This window comes from Dysidea avara, chromosome 2 (genome assembly GCF_963678975.1).
Source record: "Dysidea avara chromosome 2, odDysAvar1.4, whole genome shotgun sequence".
In the NCBI taxonomy this organism is placed as follows: domain Eukaryota; kingdom Metazoa; phylum Porifera; class Demospongiae; order Dictyoceratida; family Dysideidae; genus Dysidea; species Dysidea avara.
Window position 1 is genome coordinate 2,904,412 of NC_089273.1, and position 27,377 is coordinate 2,931,788.

Consider the following 27,377-nt stretch of genomic DNA (forward strand, 5'->3'; position numbering starts at 1 on the left):
AGCGGCCTCGGTAGCAGCTCTTCTCTTTAAACATCAGATTTATCATCCCCAGCATCATCCCTAGTTCACTGCGGTTTAATGCGCTATGATGGTGCGCGTTCATTCTAGTTCAGTCATGATGCCAGAGATGATGCTAATTATCGTTTGAATGGCGAGCTCCCTCAAGTAGATATCTTAGTGAGCTAGAACAAGCCTGTATTTAAAGTAGATTACTTACACTGGTTCGACCAACCGTTTTGCGGGAGAACGGCAAACTTGCACCTGACCGGCTGGTAGAGACCGAGGCCGGGGTAGAGACTGCACGAGTATAGCGCGAAGAGGTTAGTGTATGGTGCTGCTAAGCTAAAATTATGGCACTTCATAGCTATACACTCTGCACAACTGATCATGAGTCTGACTCAAGTTAACCATAATCAAATGATAAATGCTATAGCTAGCTACTCTGGATAGTCAGGTTTGTTCAGGTTTCACAGTGAAGACTATTTGATGATATACAGAGCTATATGCTATAAGGTCTATTACCATGTCTGACTTAGACATGCAATACAGTTCAGTATAGCTCATGCTAATGTACGTGCATAGCTAGTTAATCATTTGACTTTTGTACAACCTGACATTCAACATCCAATGTAGGTAATTGCAAAGGTCTAGAGGTAGTTTGTAACTTATAGTGAAACGATTACCTCTACCATAACATTCCATGCACGTGCTCCAGCAACCAGCAATTTTACAAACATTTTGTCACTAATTGTGCACCAATTAACCGACTGTAATACAGTAATTCTTAAATGTTATGGTATTATCCAAGAAGTAGTACCATGTGTTATAGTACATTGTTCTTTAACACTGTAGACAGCGAAGTTTTGAACTATACATAAGATATGGACTCATGCAACATTACTATATAACTCTTCGTCTATATATGCTGACTTAAATGAAAACGATTGACTTTTTTATTACAGTAATTGTGAATATTATATTATGTGTATCTGTTATCAACATTATTACACTGTATAATATGTACATCATTATGTAAATGTGGTATACGTACATGTTGGAGAATAATAAATAATATTCACTTTGGTGTTCTTCAAATGAAGCATTGTTGGCGCTGCTGACCAACTTTCTTCCATATCTGATGTTGCAATGACAGTTCCTAAATTGTGCGCATCTCACTGGTGAGAATCACAGCCAAATAATATTGACCAACTTCAGTAACACAAAATAACCTGTTAAAATAACAAGTATACCATGTTAAACTAGCACAAAGGCTGATGCTAAAGTAACATAGGTAGCTTAAATTAACCACCATTTAGTAATATTAGCACTCCCATAGTGACAATAGCATTGCAAGCAAGTTGTTAAATCAACTCAATGAGTGCTAAAATAACTACCCAGTTTTAACAGTGTATTCTAGAGTCTCTTGTTAGGACCAATCCCACCTCTGTCTTCTTGCTTCCTGCCAGTAGGAAAATGTTTCCTCCACTTGGATCAAAAGCTGAAGTAGTACAACTTCTATGTGCAGCTTGCATATCAAGGTGATAGTCAACTATACCCAAACTATGACATACTGCATCAGATAACACCAGTTGGTCAGGTGCTACTAACTTAATTTACATAGTACCACACAATATTTTCTTACTAAAAGTAATATTCACATCTATGGCCTGGATCATTCTTGGTACCCCTGACAATTCTGTCTGCTGGTTATTAAGAAAAAGGTTGATGCAGTGTCAGAATAACTTGGTATAATTATTTACCAGCTTTCTTGGTAGAAAATTGGCAAAAACCAGTGCAACAGCCAAAAGCTAGTGCAATACTGATGTGTACTGTTCTCGGTAATAGTGCTCGGCGGTATCAGATTTTGATTAGTCGATATTAGTAACCCCAAAATATCACGATATATCGGTATATAGTTGTTATATGCACATGTACTCTTTGCATACAATTTCTTCTTATACAGGTTGAATAATTTAACTGATATGCAATTTACAGCCAGTAATCAGGACAAGGTAAAGTGAGTTAGAATCAAGTACTGGACAGGACAGTCATGATTATGAAAGATTATAAAAAAGTTACAGAAATACAACTTGTCAACTGTATGTGTATATGCACACAGACTTATTCATGTACGTATACCTTTTCAGTAAAACAAAAATCAGTATTATAAAGATCACTGTTGAATAACTGAGACTTCAGAGTTTCTACAAGTTTTTGGCTAGAAATACCAACATGTTCACCTTGTGTGGCTTAAGTGCATTCCTCTTCTTAGACACAATGTGACCAGATAAACTGAACACTCTTTCTGACGGTGAACTACTGGCACATACACATAAGTATTTTCTTGCCAATTTGGAGATCACTGGAAAATCTGTGGCATGTATTTTCCACCATTTTAGTGGATTCACTTCCGGATCAATTGTAGATATTTTTAAGTATTCTTCAACTTCATTTCTCATCTTGTCTTCAGCTGTCTGCTCCTCGCCAGGTGTCACTGTCCCTGCAGTGCTACAAACAGTACTTGTAGCCTCTCTAAGTAGGCTGCTTAGCTTGCGTCGTTTGTTTGGCGGACAACCAACACCTCCACTACTTGTAGATGGCTCATCACCTGAGACCACAATTACAGAATGATCATCTACACCAGCTCCAGATTCTATCAACTCAGTGCCTTCTTCTATCACACGCTGCTTAATCACATCTTGATCTTTCAGATGTTTTGTCTTGACCCTTGGATCAAGGAAACTGGAAACATTGATTAACTCGTCAAAGTCAGATTGATCATATTTTGTCATAAGGTAATTGATAATCCTTTCCTTGATATCAGTAACCAATGTGGTATCTGTAGGAGATGTAGCCAAGGTCTTCCTCTGCAATAAATCAAGCAGTGGCTTAATGGCTGAAGCAGTAACACGTTCTTCACCTGACAGTGTGTCGGTAAACTCGGCCAGTGGGCTGAGAACAGCGTGAATTGATTGAAGCACTTCAATGTCTTGCCAGGTTGGTAGTAGATGTGAACATCTTCTATCAGATGCAAGCACCTGTCGAATAGCAGATTCTTGTTCTAATATCCTTCCTACCATCAACTGTTGAGACCCCCACCGTGTCACACAATCACTAACAAGTGAGTGTTGGGGTAATTCGAGGGTAGCTTGAGCTTCTGATAAATCCCGTTTTTTCTTCCAGCTATGGGAAAATGAAGTAACAATCTTCCTGCATATGCTCAATGCCCGTTGCACTCTGGAATCATCTTTAATTGAGTTACCGATTGCTAAATGAAGGTTGTGACCAAAACAGGAAAGATACGGCCAAGCAAGGTGTGATCTTATGGCACACAAGATGTTACTACCATTGTCAGTAGTGATGCACACTTGGTTTGCTGCATCTAAATCCCAGTGTGAAAGAGTGTCTTTTAAAGCATCTGCAATATTTTGCCCTGTGTGATCTGCAGGGAAATATAGGGTCTGTAAGCACTTTGTCTTCAACTCCCATTCATCGTTGATGTAATGAATGGTGTATGACAGATAAGGCTCTCCTGTAACGCTAGTCCACATATCAGCAGTGGCAGAGAAAGCTTTCGCTTGTTCTTGAAGATCTAGCTGCAGTTTCTGACGGGTGTCTTCATAAAGAGCTGGAATGGACGTTTTTGAGAAATACTTACTGCTTGGCAAATCATATTGTGGGTCCATTTTCTCCACCATGTTTCTAAATCCAACTTTATCAACGGTGTATATAGGCAAACTGTCTTTCGCTAGACAATAGGTGACAGCAGTAGTAATTTCGCGCCATTTTCTCGTTGTTCTGTCATATTGTTGCACTTTCTTCATACTACTCGCGATGGATGGCTGCTGCCGCTTCTCTAAATCTTCTTTTCGACGATTTTTTGTCTTAATAGCAGTCATTACTAAACCATGAATCGTCGGGTGATGAATTCTCAGGTGTGACAGTAAATTTGAAGTGTTCCCTCCCTTCGCCCGTACGCGTTGGTAACACTTTCGACAAACAGCAACATCTTCGCTTTTAATCCTTCCATCGCTCTCTTTTTCTAAACCGAAATATGTCCACACAGGTGACGTTACATTTTTCCTGGCCACTAACTCCATCAAATATTCGAGAACATACAAACACGTGACCATTACTGCACAAAAAAACCGGTGTTTCTATAAACCGGTTATCTGAATATTGCACAACTAACTAACCGGTTACGTACATAAACCGCGATAACTATAATTATCGGTATACCGCCGAGCACTACTCGGTAATATCACAGACACTTGGCCTTATTCAAGAACTTAACCTAGCTACATATAGCTAGAAAGGTATAACGTGGATTGCCATAGCAGGTGTTTATATTGTTTGTTCTATGGTGAGTGCTGTACATGAACACTTGCTTGAAGATCTTGAAAACAACACTGCAAAAAGGTTATATGATTGTGATCAGATCTACACAATTATAGTAAAACTAGATATAGTAGATGCATAGAAAGTTGATGTAGCTATGTTAATCTTGTTGTAAAACAGATGGACCAGTCCACACTATAGTTTGTAACATTTGTTCAGTCTTGTCTACAATTTGGATAAACCATGCATGCATCAGGAAATTCACTGGACAATTCTAAATGGCTAGTATAGTAGCTAGCTCAACAAACTATTATACTGGACTCAATATTTATCAGAACCAGTGTTTTTTAAACAGCACGCATGCATGCACATCAGTGGCATCAATCACTTCCGATCTGTTAACAGTTGTCATGTCCATGTGTCCCACTGTCATTGCATGATTGTGTTAATCACTTCTACATACACTCAGGACTGGACAAACCAGCAATAGCTATTATAGCTACATGTAAGATGTTTATTCCATTTAGTGATTTAGCCACTACCAAAAATCTGACAGTGGCGGCATGGATCATCCAGTATTAATTTCACCACGTTATGGCCACGGTGATTTGTGTGTGTGTGCATGCGTGCGTGCGTGCGTGTGTGTGTGATTATTGCAATCATGTCTTACATGGTTGCTATAATATATGTACGTGTGTTGTAGCTGTATATGTATAGTTATTAAGTTAACTTGCATATAAAGCATTGCCATTTGGTGCCAGTGTTCATTGTAATCTCTGTATACAGAAGTGTCATTTGTGGCTGGATGTACCTTTTTCACACACAACATTTAATCCATTTTTGAAACTTTGAAGCTTTGTAACTTTTTGATCATTTCATATACTTGCCTGAACTTTTCCATGAGTGTGGCTACAGTATCTGTGATAATAAAAGCAAGTTAATCAGTATAAGGAGTTAAGTGTTACATCATTTTGTTTTCTGGTGTGTAAAATGTGTGGAAAAGGTAATCCGGTCACATTTCTAAGGTGTCATTTTCCCTGATAGCTGATTTGCAAGAGCTGGCCACAATAGACCAAAGATTCATATAACACTATATGCATTGTAGTAAGTAATTCATACCAGAACTCTTTTTCTCACTACAAATTTGAGCATATGTAGGTGAGTCATTCACATTGGTTAGCCTAGTAGTCTAGTGTATCCAGAGTGAAATCATGGGCAGTACTCCGACCAGCAGACAACACACAGAGTAACGAAAATTTCTCAGGAGCATCAGGCATCGTGGGCTTGTGCTAACATGAGAAATTCCCTGTTAAACGTCTCCATTTTCAGCCCACCCTTCATGCAGTTGTTAATCAAGCTTCTATAGAACACTGAAAGATATAATTCTCTTCCACCTGGACCATGACTTCTCTCCTCATCGCCAGAAGAATACTTTAAACATGATAAACTAAGCAAACTATTACATGGTGCACCAGTGCAATGGTTCACCAAAATAATGGATGCGTAAGCAAAACTTAAAATTATGTAATGTGGATGACATGTTGAAAATGCTTTATACCCATGACTGAACATATGTATCATACTATGTGGCTTAATATGAGATATTATTCTTGTTCAGAAATTCTGAAAACAACCTTTGTAATTGGTTACAAGGTTACACATGCTCATACACCCTGTAATTATTTTTTTTGGCTTTTTTGTAACAGTATTATGACTGATGAACCCATGAATACTGCATCTTAAGAAAGAATGGTGCCTGAGCTTGAACATGCTCCAACTACCAATTTCTGACCAGAAAGTGAAGTGGCCATTATGCTTCATTTTCAGCTATACTCAACTTGTAACACTGTGCTACTAATAAAAAACAGTAGAAGTGCCTCTACAATCAATCCAGTCTGCATGGAAAATATGGATGATTCCTATTACAAACATTGGGAAGCCATCATCCTACCATTAGTTGACACCTTACACTGTCAGTGAAAAGAAATGGGACACAAAGGAGGATAACAGTAAGTCCACGATAATATTATGTGCATTGTATGTACTGCAGTATACCAAAAGGCATATGTTAAACTGAAGAGACACTGATCAATGAAAAATCAATCCGTTATCAAGGTACACTTGTATCAAGGCATTAATTAGTCAGGCAGGCAGGCAGGCAGCATATAGAGAATTCCACTATATATATATTATAATATTAAATGTAGCAACATTTTAAAAGCACATCAGTAGTACTCACTGGTTGAAGGTTCTTAGTTTACTAATTTGCTAAGCTGCTTTACTGTAGTTGTACCCATAGTAAAGTGTCATTAACTTTAAGTATATGGAACATAATTGTTTTACTAAGTTTTAAACTCTCAGTAAAACATCAGTGAATGCAGGTTTACTGAAAAACTACTAAAATACCAAACAATTAACTGCTCCATATACTGGGGATATACCACTCTAGTAAACAAAGAAGTTTCAAGCAGTGACTGAAGGCACTTTTGGTTTGCTATACCTAGCCAATACTGCCAAAGCTCCATGAATGTATTGTTAGGCTGGTTATAGGGTGATTTTTGGCCAGAAAAGCCCTAATATATAGTACTGCCGTACTGTATGATACCATTATTGCCAAAGAGCCTTTTAATATCTGCACATATCGATCACCAGTAGGCACGGTTGAATGCCAGTTCCATGTACTAACAAACCATGACACACCAACATAATCCTTAATATAATAATTATTGTCAGTAGCATAGCTACCATTGAGGCAACCGAGGCAGCTGCCTCGGTAAAATGCTCAACAGTTCAGGCTGAGCAGGCCTGAGTTTTGGCACCCTGAATTTTCTACTCAAACATTACAAAACAATATAACTGTACCACACTTAATAGAATCTATGGCTGTAGTACTAAGCAGGGCTGGAGCCCACCGTGACAAAGTCTGGCATTGGTTGGACCACTTTTCAGCTACTCGAATTTGTATGAAAAGATCGAGATACTCTAATACAGCAGTCATTATAATATACTCTAATAGAGCATTCAGTATAGAGCATTCAGTGCAGATTATAGCCACTGTTCTCATTACACTGCTTGGGCTATATCATCTACATTTATGTTAAATGTCTTTTATTACTTTTCAAAAGTTCCAATGAGTCAACTGCAGGGCATTACATTGAGCTAATTGATCATGTATATCATGCATTAGTAGTTACAATCAAAACATAACCTCCACATGCCAAGTCAAAGCATATTATTTCAAAATTTTCTTTAAGGGAGCGTGCACCCAGACTCCTTAGCTTGAAATGCTTAGCACATGCAGTTGAAAGCAATAATCTCTGACTTAAATATCACATCAGATCAATAAAAGTATCTGACCACTCAAAATATCTAGTCAGTTATTTTTTGTGTGTTGAGTACAATTAAACTAGTCTAATAATTGAAGCATGGTAGCATTAACCATTACTTATAACATGTAGTCTTCTGATACAGTTTCTTCCATCCAACCAGAGAGTCAACCTGCAAATGCTGTACCACCCATGCTTGAAAGTGTTTGTGAAGCAGTCGAGTCAGAAGCAGACCCTCTCAATTAGGGTAATGTATAAACTTTGCTTCAGTAAATTTTTTTTCCTGGTTACGCCACTGATTGTATATATATAGCAATTAAGGGAAAACATAAAATGTTGCATTGTTACAGCATTATAGTTTAAGATAAGAAAAATATTACATGCTTGACTTGACTATACTGGCTATTTTATATCTCATAGGCAGTAGCACTATTTTAGCCATGTGGTCTATCTTATTTAGACAAGTAGTGTGTTTTACTGTATAATGTACGTACTACTTATATCTCTAGTAGTTTATTTGTATAGAGAGGTGGTATCTTATCATAGGTGGCCAGTATAAAACAGGTTCCACTGTTCAATTGTGAATGGTATCAAATATCTTACTCAGCATCTAATAATTATACAATCTGTAGTGTGTATGAAAATATCAATCTGGGAAACGTCTAATAATTATGTTGGAAATACAATCTGTAATGTGTATAAGCACTAAACTATGTATATGTGTAGGCAAGTGAAAATAGAGCTATTTTTGCTTTTACAAATGACTATGTCAAACTTTACCCGTGTATGTTTAGATGAGAGAGATGAAAAAATGACTGTTTTAATACAGTAAACTTGGTTGAAAGTTCACCAAAGGTCAACCCTGAGGTGGTTCCCTATCAAAAAATAACCTTTATTATGCATACAAACTGCGGTACTGCTCAAACGCAACGTCGTCTCCCAAGAATGTGACTGTGTGAGTGATTAAAAAGCTCAAGTAATTGGCATGGCCCCCGTTTTGCTTGCGAGTACTCATCCTGTTTAATTTGGGATGATGACTCACCAGTGAATTTGACACAGGTGCCACTCCCTTTAATTACCAATTTTTTAGCACTAAAATGAGCTGATTGAGAAACTAATGTGTTCAATTAATGGTCTGCCTCTTGTAATGTCATCTCTAACACTCCAATGGATGGAGTTTTGTTCCCAGTCAACCCAGTGTGTTGTGTTGCATACTATAATCCCCATGACATGAAACCATTAGAGGATGTAGAATACATGCAGCAACTTTGTCATGTAATTACGATGGAAGATAAGTCATTTTACATAATTCCATTAGTCATTATGCTTATATGTCAGTGCTTTTATGGTTTTCTGATTGTAGAGGCAAGAGATGCATGGAGCATTTAAACTGTGTTATGTTGATGTCATGTTGTCTGCAGTAACATTACTAATGTAACAAGGTGTAGGAAACTAATTGTATTTGCATGTATCTGGCTCAGCTCTGACTGTGTATGGTGCTGAGATCTAAGAAGGGATACACTGCTAGGAGTCCCATCCAAAACACCAAGCATGAGTTCTAGCAATCTGGGGGGGGGGGGGCAGAGATGTGAGATGATTAGAAGAACCTTAAAAACCAGACATTAAAATGAATTGTCACAATGGCCAACCTATGTATAGTATGTTAGAATAGCTGACTGCTCTATTAGAGTTATTCCATTGACTGTTGTAACAATCAACACTATCTTCAGTCAAATTTAATACTTGTAATTTGTCATTCTTTAATTTTATGAGTACTAGCGCCTGCCTTCAGCATATACAGCAATTGATTTGGATCAACATGTTGTAAAACTACAAACAGAATATCACACTGACTGGGCAAAATTCAAGGGGTTAAAAAGTGGTCCATAACAGAAGAATCATAGAAAAAAGATAATAAAGAAAGTGTGACATGAAACTTGGTACTTGTACAGAATAGTGTGGGAATGTGGCATGGACTTTGGAAATCCTATGGAAATAGCATGGAAATGTGGCTTGGATTGTGTGCTAATGGTGTGGAAACTGAAAAGTTTGTAGAAATAGTACTATGGAAAGTTTATGGATTTTTATGGAAGTCAGAGATAACATGGAAATAGTGTGGAAGTGACACAGAATTAGCATGGAACTTTTCTAGAACTAGCCATAGTAGGAGAGGTGGGAGGGCTATATACGTATAGTAAGTTTAGTTATAATGTACTCTGGTGAAGGTTCTAGAACACATGTGCAAAAAGGGCTGTAGATCAATAGTACGATCATGGGTAATATCCACAGTTGTTTCTTGGTTGTTTTAAGGAAGAGATTGCAACTTCTCAAAAATTTTAGGAGTGAGACCTGAAGCACTACCAGCAATGTGGACTAGGCTCAAGTGCAGCTCCAGGATTTTTGGCAGTGAAGACAAAAAAAGGTCGCTGCATGCTCAAGGTACATAAATAAGCACACGGCTGTCCAATTTTAAGCACAGGACTAATTATGAAGCAGATCAGGCATGAGAACTAAGATGAAAGAGTGAGAAACAGAGGGTTAAGCATGAGATTACTAGCCAAAGAGTGAGACTCATGCCTAATGCATGAGAGTTGGCAACAAGCTTAAAATCTCATAGGTCGATTCTGAAAACCTTTACCAAAATTTCCAGAAATTTCAAAATCTGAAATCTTTTATTACAGATCGGAATCTATGGGATATCTCCAGAAATTACATTCGATTTTCTGTAAAACTCCTTGGAAATCTATGCACCAATTTTCAGAAATCTTGAAATCTTTGCTAATATCTGAAATCTCGTAGGTGATTTTTGGTGCTAATTGGTTGGTTGCTGACCCCTCGGTTGCATGTCTGTTTAAGGGGGTATAATATCCTACCAAATACGATGGGTAAGAGAACCTATAATTTTAGAGTACAATATTATGGTCAGCCATCAGACATTTTCTGACCAAGTAATGTTGTTGAACGATCAGTGTAGCCTGTTGGTCGGCCATTTGTGCCAATCAAATTTTCACAACTGTAATTCTTCTTTATAACATTTATATTATTGTTGTCATATTGTTACCTTTCCTTACTGAAGCTATTTAATCACTGCGCGAAGTTGTGATCCTGTTGAAGCATAGAATTGATGTGCATGCATAAGCCAGAGCACTGCACCTCATGTTTACCCCAATTATCGATTGTGGGTTTAAGTCGATGTAGTGAAGAAGCAATTACTACTGACTCAAATCAACCCCTACACTCTGCATACTGACGTCATGACAAGGAAAAGAGACGTGAATACCAACAACGGGTTCATGAAGTAGAGAATGCCTCATTTACTCCCTTAATTTTTACTACTACTGGTGGAATGGGTGATGCTGCTACTCAGTTTTATAAGAGATTGGCCAACCTTTTGAGTGCAAAGCACAGTCTTTCGAATGGAATAGTGATGGGATGGCTGAGATGTAAATTGAGCTTCTCTTTGTTGAGGTCTGCAATTATGTGCATTCGCGGTGCCAGGTCCAGTTTGCACTGTCCCATTGCTGAGGCACCGATTGCTGTGCAGGTCGCTGAGGCCCATATGTGTAAGATAATTTGTTTTTGTTTATTATGTACTGTTTTATCTTATGTCATTAATTTGTATTACTACTGACTACACAAGTGACGCTTTCCAGGAGAAGAAAAGAAAGTGATATTTGTGAAGTGGAGGTAAGTATAAGATGGCCATTTCGCGGTTAGAATGTGTAGAGAAGGCTAAAGAGTGGAATGAAAGTCAGGTGATAAAAAGTGCTCTAAATTTTGAGAGTAAGTTTGATCTGTTACAATTCACAAGAGAAACTTTAACAATAGTTAGTTGGATAATTATAATTCAATATGTGCTGACTCAACACCATTAATTTTGTAACAAAGAATTTAGCCCAGCTAAGTCTACAAACTGGCTGTACAATAGATTTATTCATAGTTTGTTTTGTAAATTATGTATGCAGCTATACAAATTTTGTACATGTATTACTAATTAATAAACACAATTAATTCTCTGTAAAATGTATGCGCATAAAGTTCAGTGATAAGTAGCTGAAAGTGGTTTCATTCAATCTCAGAGTGATCTGTTTTTTAAAATTTTCTTGGGGAGGGGAGAATGCTCTCAGACCCCTCTACAAGGCTTGTGCTTTGCATTGCAGGGATACTACACCTCTATCTTATGGCCATACAATTTCAGAAATGTCCAATTAAATTTGGCCATTCTGTCCGAGCAATAATTTCCCCTTAATAATAATAATAACTGTATATTTATTGTATTGTACAGTGTGACATTATCACAAGATTTTAGGTCATATGCAAAAGGGTATTGTCCCTGAGAAGCAAATCAGGTAAAGTGTATGTCTAACTATGGTACCATTATTTCTATCCTGGTACTGCACACCCAACTTTGTAAGCAAACTAGCCTGAGAAGCACCAAGGGGACATGCAAATCACTGCAGAAACAGCTTGACTATTCTTTACCAGCAGAACCTCAAACTGAACTCTTCAGTACTAAATGTTGGAATGCTACGATGTTGAAAAGAAGAGCTTGGTATCACCACTCACACTGTGCGCTAAAGATTTTCATGTTTTGTCTGCCTTTCCCATTGTAGAGTATGTAACAAGAGTATCTCTCATTCTTGGTGTTACTTCACAATGTGCTTGATCATACATACATCACAAGTAAATTTTGTTTATTGATATCTCAGTACTGCAACATATTCAGAGTTAGAGAAGTATTTTTGAAAATTGCTTGATACAAACCACCTTATTCTATAGTATGGAAATTTATTTCAGTTGAAATTTAAAAATATTTATCTACTCTAATAGAATGGCCACAAATAAAAAGAGCACCAATAACAAAAGGATTAAATGAGGGTATAAGCATAAGAAATAATACTGTATGTAAAAACCCTTGATTTAATTTAGATCTTCCATTATCCATCTTCAATTGGAGAGTCGGAGGAATTAGAATTTTTGTGCACTTAGTTTTGAATCAGAAATCACAGACACAGGTATCTGTATCTTGTCCATGTCTTGATGAGCATCCAGAAGCCAAAGTGTAAAATGCATACAGTACACTGAAAAAGCCTAACACTGAGTGTGCATGATGTGATCAGCTACAGTCATTTTCACACATACCTAGAGATCAACTTTCTGTTGTCTCCAGTAACAAAGCAGTAGACTGCCAAAGTTTCAGCCTTTCGTGTTGAATGGTCTTGGAATTATGGCATTACATATTTGGAACACAATTTGCACAGCAACTATAATGCCAAAGAATACAAGGTACTTGATTAATCGAACATTGTACTCATGAAGCTGTGAAGGCAGTACTTTGCTAAATTTCTTCACTACTGCCTAGTAAATCCATTAAGGTATACTGCTTTCCCTATATTCCTCTGTTGTGCACAAAGAAGAAGGTTATTGCAATAAGAAATTACTATACTAAACTTATCATAAATAACTCAGGTACCCTTCACTGTACAAAAATATAACAAAGATTTCTAGCTCCCATGAATAGCAAATCTGATGGTGTATAAGTTTTATTAATTTGAGACTAGTTTCACTGCATTCTGAAACAATTATAACTTTTATGTTACATGCATAGTTTTACTTGGTTTTAAAATAAAATTTTGCATAACCGTATGTTTTTGCTCAGCCAGTCACAGTAATTATTTTTAAATGCAGATCACTCATTTATACCATTTCAGTATAAAGTAATACACTGCTAAGATACCTACAATCTACTATTGATGTAAACCAGAAAGTTCATTTTCAATTAAGTAGCTTGCTACAGCTGTATATATAACTGTTTCCAGAACATTAATAGGTTATTTAGTACATTTACCATTAATTTTAGTGTATCCTGTATAGTTTAGTGTATAAAGTCTGTCAGTGTACCCATATATCCATTAAGGCATCTTTTATTACCCTTTGAAATATCTCGGCTTTGTCTCTTAACTGTATGCTTAATAGTTCAAATAAAGTGACCACAAGGTATTGATATTGTTTGTCATTTTAAGATGGTTGTTACGTTGTAGCTCTGTAATTGGATAACCTCAACAATTTTAACAAGCTACAGTAACTCATGATTTTACTTTCACCTTCTCATTTAACCTACTAGCAATGTTTACTTGCTATCCCTTTTTACCTGCTACCTGCATATCACCTAATCATATAGTATGGAAACACTAAATTGTAGGAATCATGAATATTTCTGTTTACTAGCTCAGAAATTATAATATAGCTTCAATGCATCTTGGCAGTGCAGTATGTGTAGTCAAAGTTGCTCTGATCATATTGTCAATGAAATTTTCTGCTGACTAACTAACTAACCAACTAACTGTTGCCTTCAGACAAGTGTTACACTATGGATTGGATGTTAAATATGTTAAGTATCCAAAAGATGCGTTGTTGTTGCCATTAATAGTGTTTTGCAAGGGAACAGTCACTACAAGTGATACCATAAACAAGCATGTTAACTAGTCAGCCTCAACTCTATACTTGTGCCTTTGTTTACAATTTTACAATTTTCTGTGATTTGAAGTATATGATTAACTAATAAGTTATCATTATATTTGCTGAGGACAATTGTTTAGGCCTGTGTCAGATATGCCAGCATAATAAAAAGCATAATAGGCTGGAGAGCTATGCCAGCATAATGCTAGATATGCTAGCATAATGCTAGCATATGCCGTACTAGGTAGATATTTCAAACTGTGGAGCTTAATTAGATTGATGCTCCATAAAAGAGCAAGCAGTCAATGGAAACTGTAAACTGCAATAGAGCACTCAAATACATTGTACATAGCTCCTTAGATCAATACTCTCTAATAGAACAGTCACTTTGTTGTGAAATACTCTACTAAGAACATTCACTGATTAAAATGTTCCAATATGATTGTATTAACCTAGGAGCATAATGCAAGCATAATGGGAACACTGAAGAACATAATATAATTATGTAAAAATTTTGGGAAATTCCTGAAAATATTTTGGGCAGCATATTTGACTCTGCCTACAAGTGTTAATAACTACACTATGACTGCTGTGATATAACTGGCTTATATCAAGTAAAAGACTGTCAGTGCTTTGATGTATGTGTATACAGGTACAAAGGTATACTGGACTACACTATTCAGTGCAGCAGAACAAGATAGACTGCGTCAGACTATATTTACAACTAGGAGCTGATATTACTATAAAGGATGCAGTAAGTAATTGTTGTAAATGTTTATGTATACACTAAACTATTACTTAGTCATGAGCCTTATTTGGTATTAGCTAATATAAACTTTACTATAGTGTGTTTTGCTAGTTATAGTAGTAGTAGTAGTAGTCTTTCCTACACACATTAAGTAATTGACTAAAGTATTACAAAGTAAGGAGGTGTTCAGTAAGATAATGTACATATTTGGAATACTCAAAGGCATATTGTTTAAAATTTTTATAAACCAACTGGTACTATGCATTCATCTCCATTGTCTGTTATGTATTTTTAACTCAAAGCATGTTTTAAAGACTGTATCATTTTGTGGTATAGTAAAATTGCACTTGTATATAAGTAGTAGAGAACTGCTGACCTTGGTAATCATATTAAATATTCAATTTATGTACAAGTAATAAATATGTACATTGTAGTACAGCACAGATTTAATGTTTAGGCATGTGGCTACATATTATGCTTTTAAAATTGAGTATTATACATTTGGGAAGTGCTCAAAATGTGCTTTGGAAAAATTAAATTATGCCCATTTTTGGCCTGTTAAATGATGTATATTAGACCATTTACTTTGATTTTCATTCTTAAATATTGCTCTATTCTTATAGCCGGTTAACATATTAGAGAATTTCATTATTCCAAGTGACTACTTTAATAGAGTAGTGAAATTGTGTGACTGCTCTATTGCAATTGTTGACTGTTCTATTATAGTATATCATGTAATTGTACAATTTGCAGATTTTCTCATTGTTAAAGCTTTACAATTGCTTTAAAATGCTGGTATAATGTCTGGTTCCCAAACATACCTATTCCCAAAATTATGCCTACAACCCTTGCAATGTTCCCAGTCACAAGGGTAATAATCTGTCTTCAACTGTGAGTGATTTGTGACGTAAACCCTCGATGCATTAAGACAACAGCTGAATGATTTCCACAGGTAAATTTTGCCAGAACTGTAGATAAGGAAGCGTAAGGTGAGGCCAAAACTGTAGCACAACATCAACTTGTTTGAATTATGTTTAAGAGTCCAGTACAGCAGGTAGAGGCAGAGAAACACAAGGAGAAATGATTGTGATGGCACCACTGGCAAGATATGCATAAGATAATTATTTTCCCTGCCAGGTGGATAAGTGACTCAGGAAAAGTCTAGCAGTGATGCTATTGTTTGTTTCCTGGTACTGCTAACCAAGCTTTGTAAAAATGCTAAACCAATCTTGCTTCATAGGAGCATAATGAAGTGTGGGTTTCGATAGCATGAAGCACTACAGCCAACAACTCCATACTTTTTTGAGTAGAAAGTTTTAGTATTCTTGGAATGCTACAAAGTTGATAAGGAGAGCTTGGTCTTACCACCTGCACAATAGACTTTCACTTTTTTTTGTTTACCTTTAAAGTAACAGTTCTTGCGATTCTTTGTTTTATGTCACAATGTGACATATGCAACTAAAGATTGTGGCTTAATATATGCATGTCACTATATAACAATGTATTTGATTTATTTAAGGTGTTTTTGAACATTGCATGATGCAAGCCACCTATATATTCAGGCAAGTGAACTTACCAACCTATTATATACTGGTATAATTTGTGCATAATACAGTAGGTGACTGATACATCAGCACTGTAGTATAGTGGACACAATAATTATTCCTTACTTTAAGTTATAGTCCATTGTCAAGAAAATACTTACATGCTGTAATAGAACAGTCAGTAACTACTTTGTAAAGCTGCCAAATGTCAAATTTATATCATGGACAACAATTCTTTTCTTCTAATCATGAGTTAAAGTTAATAATGGCTAAGGTGTATTTACTGTGAACATAAGTAGTTTATACTTTGAACAGCAAATATTTGAAAGCATAATAGGTTGGTACCTAGTTAAACACTGTACATTAATACAGTCACTCTCGCTGTATCCCAGGGGCAGAACCAGCAGCTGGCAAAGGGAGAGACACAAACAGGCTAAGTTGTAAGTGGTTGGGGAGACCAGATTATCTTGTTAGTTGCTGTATTTTTGAATTTTGAAGCAGCAACAAATCACCTCTTAATAGTATCTCAGTGTTGATTTTGCCATTTTTTCCTTGGAAGATGGTTGTGAAGTCTTAAAAGCTGTTTAAAAGGCTATTAATGTCTTTAAAAGCAGCGAAACACAATAATTATTTTAGAGGTGCTTAGTATGTACGAAGGTGTTGAGTGACAATTTTACGGCTAGTTTGACTGATTTGCTTTGATTACTGGTGAATTTGTAACAATAAATGCTAGTAAAAATGTGCATATTTTCATGCGTTATAAATTGATCTTGGCCTGACATAAAGTTCAGTATTTTAATCAAAAATATAACTAACTATATGGCTACTCCACAAGGTAAGGGGCGAGATTAGGGATGGGGGGAGGCGGGGGGTCATTTGCCCCAAATGTCCTATCGTGGATCTGCCATTGTATCCTGTTTCATACAACTTGGCACATGCATCTCTAGCAACACAAATATACATACGGATAATGCAGTAATGAAAAAATTGAAATATAGGTTCAACATACAGTTATTGCACTACTGAATCTAGCCTGTTGGTGTGGATTTGGTGATGAAGTTACTGTATATACCTGAAGGCTGCTATAGTTTATGCATGTATGAATATTAGTTATAGTAGTCACATTATTTTAATATGTAAGCTATGTAGATGCTGTAGAAGAAAAGCCATTCACAATTCCTAAATAAACAAATACTCAACTACACAAGACTCTTATTGGAGACTCATAGAATATGCCATTATAATTTTGGGTAAAAATAAGTAGTACCGTATTTCTATATTAATAAACCATTAAAAATATTTCGTCGAAGCTAGCATCTGACGAAAATTAATTACGCAAATTTTTTTTTACCAACGTAATATTAGAGAAGTTGAATAAATTCGGTTAACTGCTTTCTGGCAACCTGGATCGAAGCTTGGCCGTTGGCGTTTCAAGAGTATGTTTTTGCTGCAGTATTTTAATAAAGCAAGAATGGCCTCCTACAGCCAGGGGTGAGGTGCCGCTGGGTCCTCGCCTGGAGATTTCGCTGCCAGCGATAGCTTTGGCAATGATGCCATGCCATATGATAGACAGCTACTACAGGACCCATTAAATGAAGTATATATATATACGAATATATAAGTTGCATGGAATGAACTTCTAGCTACAGCAATTCCACTCCAGTCCACTCGGCTTGAGTTTGTGACCGGCGGACAACTCTCAGCCTCGCTCTCAGCTGAGGCCGGGTGCAGCCTCCATGGAATGGAGATGCCACACTTAAGTTTCACTGCTTGTTATTCTGCTTCTCCTACATTCAAAAAGGACAGTATAATTTTAACGAATTAATAAAGCTACATAATTCATTGTTAAAAAATTTTCGTCGCTTGAGGACACTGGTGAAAAAATTTAAACACGAAAATTTCACTCGTGAAAATTTCTCACAGCTTAAATACGGTAATACGCCTCTGTCATTTGCCAGGATAATTAAGAGCATAATAGGGTAATATTCCAGCATAATTCTAGCATATTATGTGGATACTTCAAATTCTTGAGGTTAACTTCTGGAAATGGATTGATACTATGTAATAGAGCAGTCAGTGAAATTGCAATAGAGCACTTAAATGCATGATACATAGCTCTTTAGATAGATAATCTCTAATAGAACAGTCACTTTGTAATACTGTAGAATACTCTAATGGAGCATTTACTGATTATAATATTCCAAGATGGTTGTAAGCAATGTTTTTGACCCACAGTAGAAGTATAATGCAAGTATAATGGAAGCTTGAAGAACATAATTAAGGCCTGAGTCAAATATACATTTACCTAAACTGCTTTCTGAATTTTCCAAAATTTTCACCTATTACAGGATGCTCCCTAAAGAGTGGTAGAGTAGTGCTGCACCACTATACCTTGTAAAATACCTTTGATGTGGTTAAAAGAATGTATATAATAAACAAAATCTAATGGCTTTGATGTTGTTAGCAAATTTACACTTTCTGGGGAAGGCTCTGTAGGTAGTATGGGAGAGTGGCTAAGCAAAACAAGTTGGTGCTGTGCTGCTTCTAAAAATCAGGTGCCATGCATCTAGTTAACTCATCTGGAAATAACCAACTATGTATTACTGATTTATTACTTTAAGGTTAAACATACTGCTAGTTTGCCTTCTTATCTAGGTCCTGGTGGAGCCATTTCTAAGAAATAATATTTCTAGTGCTTGTGACATGACTTTAAAATGGACCACAGTGTCTTGTTTAAAACCACTTCATTGCCATATTTCAGCAACTACACACATTATTCTTCTTGTCAGTCCCTCACAAGTGATGTTCTTCAAACCTTAGAATCATCATGGTTCTTCATTGGTCTGATTTTTGGTTCATAGTTTTAACTATTTGGCATGGGGATAACTCATACTTCTATGACAACATTTGAATTCCATGTCAATTAATGAGAAGTTAAGAATGCATAAATATTTAGTAACATTGGATTAAGAACAAGTTGATGTAATGCTACTTCTAAAAACCAGGTGCTCATGCAGTTAATACTATCCCATTCTAACCATATAGTAATCAACCATGTATATATTTGTACTATATATTCATGCTATTGTTATTATTAATTCAGCTAGACAATTAGATTTGTAATTACTGTCATAGTAATTTAGCATATTTCATAATTCATGAATTATTTTGTAATGCGGTAATTATGTTGCTCTACACTGCTAAGGAAGTTTAACTATAACAAACCACTTTAAACAGCAAATTACGTACAAAAGTATCTTCCCAACTGTTTTATAGTATGTCTATCATGTTTTCTCACACAAATTGTTTAGAGAAAGCCTCGAGGATTCCTATCATTTTTGTTCTAATAAGTATGGGTGACGGCTCCATTTCTACCCAAAGGATACACTATCTCTGGTATCCTAAGAGGCCTTTGATGTTGTTTTAAAGATGTTAAACGTCTATAACACTGAAAGGGAAGACCGTTCACCAAGTATATGAATAGTAGCCATACTTGTTTTTCAGACCACCAAGAAGAAACCAACTCAGAGCAAAGTTTACCTGTGCGGAAGTTTAAACAGATTTCATTTCGCCTTTACTTCTTATGTGCAAGCTGCTATTACCATTTATGATTTTGCTCACGTTGGTGCATACAGACAAACATAGGTAGATAGGTACACACACACACACACACACACACACACACACACACACACACACACACACACACACACACACACACACACACACACACACACACACACACACACACACACACACACACACACTAGGCACCAGCCTATTATGCCGGTATAATTTTGAGCATAATAGGTGCCTGAAAGCATCAAGCATAATGCTAGCATAATAGGCAGAATAACTGTCATATTGTAAGCAAAAATGCATGCCACAGAATAAGGTTGACTTACAATAATAAAACAGTCGATTCCACTTACATGGCATTAAGTAATTATCTGACACGACTGTTATTATAGTTTACAATGCAGCCAAATTCTTAATGCACAACAAGCACTTTTTACATTTAACCAGTTGCTCATAAGCCAAAGTTTATTACTATCCATAGAAAGTAACAAAACATTGGAACTGTGGCAAAAAATTTGAGCATAATTATGAGCATAATAGGTAAATATTTTGAGCATTGCAGCATAGCATAATAGGCAAAATTAAAAGCATAATAGGCTGGTGCCTAACACACACACACACACACACATAAACACACAGCACACACACACAAACACACAGCACACACACACACTTTTCTGAAAACAATTTCAGTAAACCAGGCGTGCGCCCAACCTGGTTTAAAAAATCAAAACCCCAAATCATGAAAAACTGATATATAGTGTACACATGGGTTTACGGTATCCTGTGAACTTAAACAATAGGTTTTTGGTTGTGCAATAATACATAATTAATTTATTGCAATTCTTGGATTTAGTAATTCATGAAATTCTCATAATTTTTTGATTGTGCCTTGTTATAAACAAGCCACTCATTATGCATACAAGTATCTTTTATAGTTTAACTATGTCGTTTTTTCTCACAAATTCTCTAGACAAAGCCCCAAAGCTGCTCTTAATTTTTTTTCGTGTACATAGGGGATATGCCCCCTTTTAGCCACTGTAAGGGATAGGGTAGTTTACAACCTACACCATTGTTTTCAGTTGATAAATGCCTGTAAAACACGAAGGGAAAGTAATTCACAAAGTCTGAGGAGAGTCACCACGCCTGTATTTCAGACTGCCAAAAAAGTCACCTCAGAGCAAAGTTTATCGGTGTGGAAGTTTAATACAGACTTCATTATGCTTTTACTTCTTTTGTAAAATCTATTTTTATCATTTAATGATTTTGCTCACACTGGTGCATACATACAAACATCTGTAGATAGATACATAGATAGATAGGTACACATGCACACTTTTTAGAAAACAATTTTACTAAACCAGGCATGCACCCACAGCCAGCAGAATCAGCATTCTGCTGGCTGTGGATGTGTTCCTGGTTTAATAAATTATTAACTTTGATAAAAGTGCCAAATATGGTACTGTAACAGTGTTTGTGATTCATACCAACAGTTAAAATTACCATATCACACACAAACAACTCAACAGATAAAACCAATAGAGAATATGGAAGACATAAAGTGCTCAAATGTGCACATATAAAATATTACATCTTTATTGCCAAGCAACAGATGGGTCGTGTCCATCCATGCAGGTCAGTAGGTCGTATTCTTATGAGGCACTTTTGTAAAGCCATGGTTATGCAGCATGCTATGGATTGTGTTTGTACTTTTATAATGAAATATTGGCACCTACAGAAAAGCAACTAAAACAGTTTGTGTTATCATAATTCAGTTGCAGGTCTAGGATTTTTAAAAGGGGGTTTCTGAAAGTTAGTATAGCTGAATAAGGCATTTGATGACATTTCTCTAGAAAATGTTGCAATTTAGAAGCTCTAAGATCAGATTTTAGACTACTTTTAGTTAGCAATTACAATAAATCCAATGCTTTAAACTGTAAGTACTATAGCTAACTATAGGCAATTGGTGACTATAAGCTGTAGCTTTGATTACTCTATTAGAGTAGTTACTTGACTGCTCCATTAGAGTACCTCGGTCTTTTTTAATGCAGAGGGAAATGAAAAGTGAAATGTTGCTAAGGATTTAATAGCTATAAATGGTTTCAGTTAAGTGCAGCTGCATGCATGCTACTGAAATGCAGTGGTATATAGCTGTTTGATATGACAAATTGTCAGTACAGCAATGTGTATGTATTTAGACTGCCACCGAGCTAAATTTAAAAGGGGATTTCTGTTGAAACCCCAGAAACCCATCTAGATCCACCACTGTAATTTGAAAGATATTCTGACTGCACCTGTAATATTGGAATAAATTCATGTTATGTAAGACCAAAAGACCAAGTTTGTAATTATTACCCATCCAAAAACAGCTTATAGCTGTAAAAAAGTGTGCATCCAAGTAAAGCAGAGTTAACTGCGACAAAAAGTAATGATATCATAATGCGGCCATGTGCGAGGTGTGCAAGTTGTAAAATTAATATTAGCTAATCAGATAATACAATGTTATTGTTAAAGTGTTAATGAGAACTATGTGATGCTGCTAGTTTTTAAGTGTGTGAGCATCTTCATAAATGCCACATAAATTTAATTCTCAATAAAGCAATGTGTATAGATTCTCTGATAGTAATAAATAGTTTGAGTTTGGCCACCTTTCCTTTGTTCATAGCATTGCTGTATACAGGAAAGGCGGCCAAACTCAAACTATTTATTACTATCAGAGAATCTATACACATTGCTTTATTGAGAATTAAATTTATGTGGCATTTATGAAGATGCTCACACACTTAAAAACTAGCAGCATCACATAGTTCTCATTAACGCTTTAACAATAACATTGTATTATCTGATTAGCTAATATTAATTTTACAACTTGCACACCTCGCACATGGCCGCATTATGATATCATTACTTTTTGTCGCAGTTAACTCTGCTTTACTTGGACGCGCACTTTTTTTACAGCTATAAGCTGTTTTTGGATGGGATTTCAATACTTTTTGTTAGAATAAGCAATGCACTGTTGATAACAGTAGGTGAGTTTCCATGGTTTTGACAGAAATCCCAGATTACAGTGACAGAATATTAAAATATAACTGTAATTTTAGTGGCCAGGGCCGCCCACATTGGGGGTAACTGGAGTATTTTTCCCCCTACCACAGCCCAAAAGGGGCCACTTGAATACCTGTATAAAGAAAGATCGATATACTCTAATAGAGCAGTCAGGATCTAGACCCTTCCTTGCCCCTGGGCCCCTCTTTAACTCTTTTCCCTGGGCCCTCCAATTTCTCTGGACGGCCCTGTTAGTGGCATGCAACTGCAGTCAACTAACACCCATTTTAACTAGTAAACCCTTAACAACACTTTGCCTTTCATCTTGTACTGCATTGAAACGATCAAGATACTCTATTAGAGCAGTCACAAAACAGCTGTAACACAGCAATCAATATTTAGCATAGTTACAACTTCTGCTTAGCATCGGATTGTATAGTTTAAATTACTAGCTACTTACAGACTTTACAATATAAAAATATGGCACTTGTAGAAATGTGACTGTTCTATTAGAGTATCTCGATCTACTTCAAGCATTGACTAATTCAAGTGAAGAAGCTACGCCCCTGCCAAGAGATCTTGGGAAATGAAATGAGAATAGTAAAGAAAAGGAAAGTATGTACAGAGACAATAGAGGGGCGCGTAATTATGTCCTGTTGTAAATAAACGTCTTTAAAATTTATATTACTACTAAATAAACGTACCAGAATAGGCTTGTGTGGCTGTTGTCTCCAAGGTTGTCTCATTACTTGTCTTTTCGTGTTGAAGGGATTTAGTCGCAATTGGTGAGTTTAACTATACATGTATTTGTGTTGTAAAACTTAATTGTAAAAAGGCGATTAGCACATATCATGATAAACATGTATTTGTCACAGTAGAGTCTCTCACGAAGTCACGATTATTACGAGACATTGGACCAGGGTAAAAAATTTACTGCTATATTTAGAGGTTGTAGCGTTTGTATATCTTAGTATCTTAATAAATAATCCCCCATGATCACTAATCACTAATAGTACAGTGAAAACTGGTCATTATTCAGGCCGTATGGACAAAATTTTCTAACCTTGCCTTTTAAAGAGGTGGCTGCATTGTGCGGCCTTAAAAAAAGGTAAGAAGCATGCTGTTCTAACTGGCTATAGAGATGGATTTAGTGTATGACAGCGTATGAGACAGTGAGTGCTGGCAGCAAGGGGGCAGCCAATCTGTTAGAGCACCTAAAGCACTGCTTCAGACATAGGCAGTTGACTGTCAGCCCCAAGTGTAAAAAGTTTCACTATTGGTCCTTATAAGCTCCTGATGAAGAAAGTGATGAAGTCATTATCCATAGGATATATTTTTCAGGGTATCCATTTCAGTTCTACAATATAGTAGCCAAGCATAAGATGAACATAACACAGCATTCCAGTAGTTTAGTGGTGACCACAACACTGCCTGAGTTAAACTGTGGTGAGATTTGAGACTACCAGAAGCCCTGGAATGTCTTCAACACATGAAATACCAAATATCTAATGCCTGGCTTTCATCCACAGTGGACCTGTCTTGGTGGCCACTTGTACAGAAGGGAAACAGCTGCCACACAGTTTTGCGAGCGAAACAGCTAGTTGCCACACCCCTTAATTATCAATTTGTAAAATCTTTAGCAAAATTGTGTGTGTGAGCAAGTGCGATGTGGCAGTGCCGTGTATATGGTTGCTGCCTAGCAGTGACACATCACGAGTATTGAAGTCACTATGCGTTACTGTATCATCCATCTAAATACAATCTCTGAATGTGTCATTTTGTGTAGAGAGCAATCTTCCACAAGAAGTGACCTGCAAGTTTCAGTGTATATTGTTAACCATTAATATTGTTCACAATATTGTGAACTATATGTACAGTGAAACCTCACTTAGTGGCCACCTCTTTAATAAGACCACCTCATTATATTGGCCACCTCTAGTAGGTCCCAAATATAGCTAAGCATTACTTATGACCTCATTAATAAGGCCACCTTGTTATTCAGGCCAAATTTTTTGGTCCCACAGCCTGCCATATTAATGAGGTTTCATTGTACTTATGTGAATTTTTATTTTTCGTAACTTTTCTTCAGGTTTACTGATGGGCACTATGAAGCATTGTTGACTGGTACGTGTATAATGTGGTGACTTGAAATGCTAAAACAGTACGTAGCATGTCTTGTATGTACATGTAATGTGTTGTAATGTGTCCACACATCCACACATCTTAGAAATAAATATAATTGTATTCTCTATAAATAGTCAGTTCCATTGTGCCACTGGGTCATAAGTTGGTTGAGTATGGATCATCCAGGGAACTTGAGTCACATTTTGTCCTGGCTAAGTGGATCTCATCCACTGACAGAATATACAAGATCAGATCACGTGTATAAATTACAGTGGAACTTGTTTATTGCCACCTTCACTCATTCAGCAGGTAACAGTGTATAAATTCTCAATTGGAATTGGCTTTTCAAGAGTGGTTGTCTTTCTATACTAGTGGCCATTAAGATAGGTTGTACTGATAGAGTGTACATACTAGAGATGCAACAATATCCTCCACTTAGTGTCGTTTGATAGTGATGCAATGGAGACTATGTATTATTGCATTTAAATACTATACTATTATATTGCAACTCTAGCACGTATTTATAACAGGAATGTTTGTTAACTGTTCAGACATACTGGAGCCACACCCACTCATCTGGATTCTACAAATGGAGTCATACCAACTTGTTGTCATCATACTTACTCGTTACTCCCATTGTGTTTGGATGAATATACATGCCGTCATGTGAGACTTGCTACCATGGCGGGCCACTGGAAAACATTTGCATAGCAGTTATATTACAGTCATTACTGTACAATTCTTACATTGTTGTTGTGAAAAGTGTTTGGTATTCATGTGTCTCCTCTGTATGTTGTAATTACAAGTGTAATTTTGTGTGGGGGTGCTATAAAATGCAATAATGCATGGAGACAATTGTATTAGGCGATTTTGCACACTTCCTTTTAAGCTAGCTACATGTGCTAATTACTCACAGCTTGTGTCAACAACTGGTAACCGCAGTTGTACTCTTGTGTCATTCTTTAAGTCGCGCCCTTAGAGGACAAATTATGTGGGGCGACTAATTTCAAAACGAAGGATGGTATGCAGCACCATAGATTATATCTATGGCAGCACACTTCTTGGTGGCTATATGTACTGATTAACTACATAGAGCGCCAGTTCATCAATACCCAGTAACCGCAGTTGTGCTCTGCATCATTCTTTAAATTCCGAGTAAAATTCTTAGAGAGCAAATGACGTGGGGGCGACTAAATTCAAATTTCAAACTAGCCATTCTCGATAACAAATGTTTCAATCTGAACGAAACTTTCAGAACAGTTTAAAGACACATTGTCCTACATGCCAAGCGAGTATTGCGGAAAACAACAATCTGGGATTTGTATTTGGCCTCTAGGTCGACTGAGGACAACTGAAACTTCGTTTGGTGCTGAAATCACGACTGTAGGGTAATCATGTATGGTGAAATCGATGATGTGAATCTTGAGGTGATTGAGACTGAAGCGATAACAGGGCGATCAATGTCCGGAATGCACAAAGGAACGCAAGGCATACACCTGCGGTTGCGTCTAACCGCATGCGATAAAAAAAAATAATAATAATAATAAAAATGATACTTCCCCTTTGATGTCGGCAACCTCGATCACGAAACAATTGGCATGGATTTGCTTTACTGCTTGTGTGGTAGTTACTAGTGACACGATGAGTTCAACTCCAGAGTTTCAGAGGGATAGCGTAAGTGACGGGTGGATTACAGGAAGGCCGAATTTGACAACGTTCGTTCTTGTAAAATCCTCAAGTAGTGGTCGCGTCATTTATTGTCTGCGGCGCGCGTTTCTGCTTTACTAGCCGCGCGACTCACTACCGTGAGTCTTGATCATAGCTTCTAGATCAACTAGAAATGGTTTAATAGTTTTAAAAGATTTGAAATATTACTTTCCTTTATAGTTAAAATAGGCTGTTTTCGCTTTAAATTTTTCTCAATCATTATTGGTTCATGGTGTGTGTATTTGCTATGGTTTGGCTGCAAGACCACAAAATTAATGGTTCTAGAAAAAAATCAATAAGTTATGATAGGCAGTGGAATTTTGTGGTCTGTTGCTGTCGTATGTGGTATGAACCTCCAATACTCACTCTTGACCAGCCCATGCAAAGGATTGTACAATAATAAAGTATCCTAGTACAATACAATGTAACCATCTGTACAAAATTACTGCAGTTACTGTTTTTTGGACTCATGGATAATGATCCATTAACTCAATAGGTGGCATGGCT

The 27,377-nt window shown here is 36.6% G+C and overlaps 1 protein-coding gene and 1 long non-coding RNA gene across 2 annotated transcripts; one reads left to right on the forward strand and one right to left on the reverse strand.

The window, feature by feature from the left end:
- Positions 1-2,204: 2,204 nt before the first annotated feature.
- Positions 2,205-4,100, reverse strand: LOC136246351 (E3 SUMO-protein ligase ZBED1-like). The gene has a single exon (XM_066037742.1). It carries the CDS (start codon positions 4,098-4,100, stop codon positions 2,205-2,207), a length of 1,896 nt encoding a protein of 631 aa, XP_065893814.1.
- Positions 4,101-23,706: 19,606 nt separating this feature from the next.
- LOC136242515 (uncharacterized) lies at positions 23,707-25,975 on the forward strand. The gene is made up of 3 exons (XR_010694558.1): positions 23,707-23,824; positions 25,129-25,200; positions 25,715-25,975. It is a non-coding gene; the product is annotated as an uncharacterized lncRNA (long non-coding RNA).
- Positions 25,976-27,377: the final 1,402 nt, after the last annotated feature.

Coding starts and splice junctions, on each gene's coding strand:
- LOC136246351 (XM_066037742.1), bottom strand. CDS start 4,100: ATGGAGTTAGTGGCCAGGAAAAATGTAACGTCACCTGTGTGGACATAT.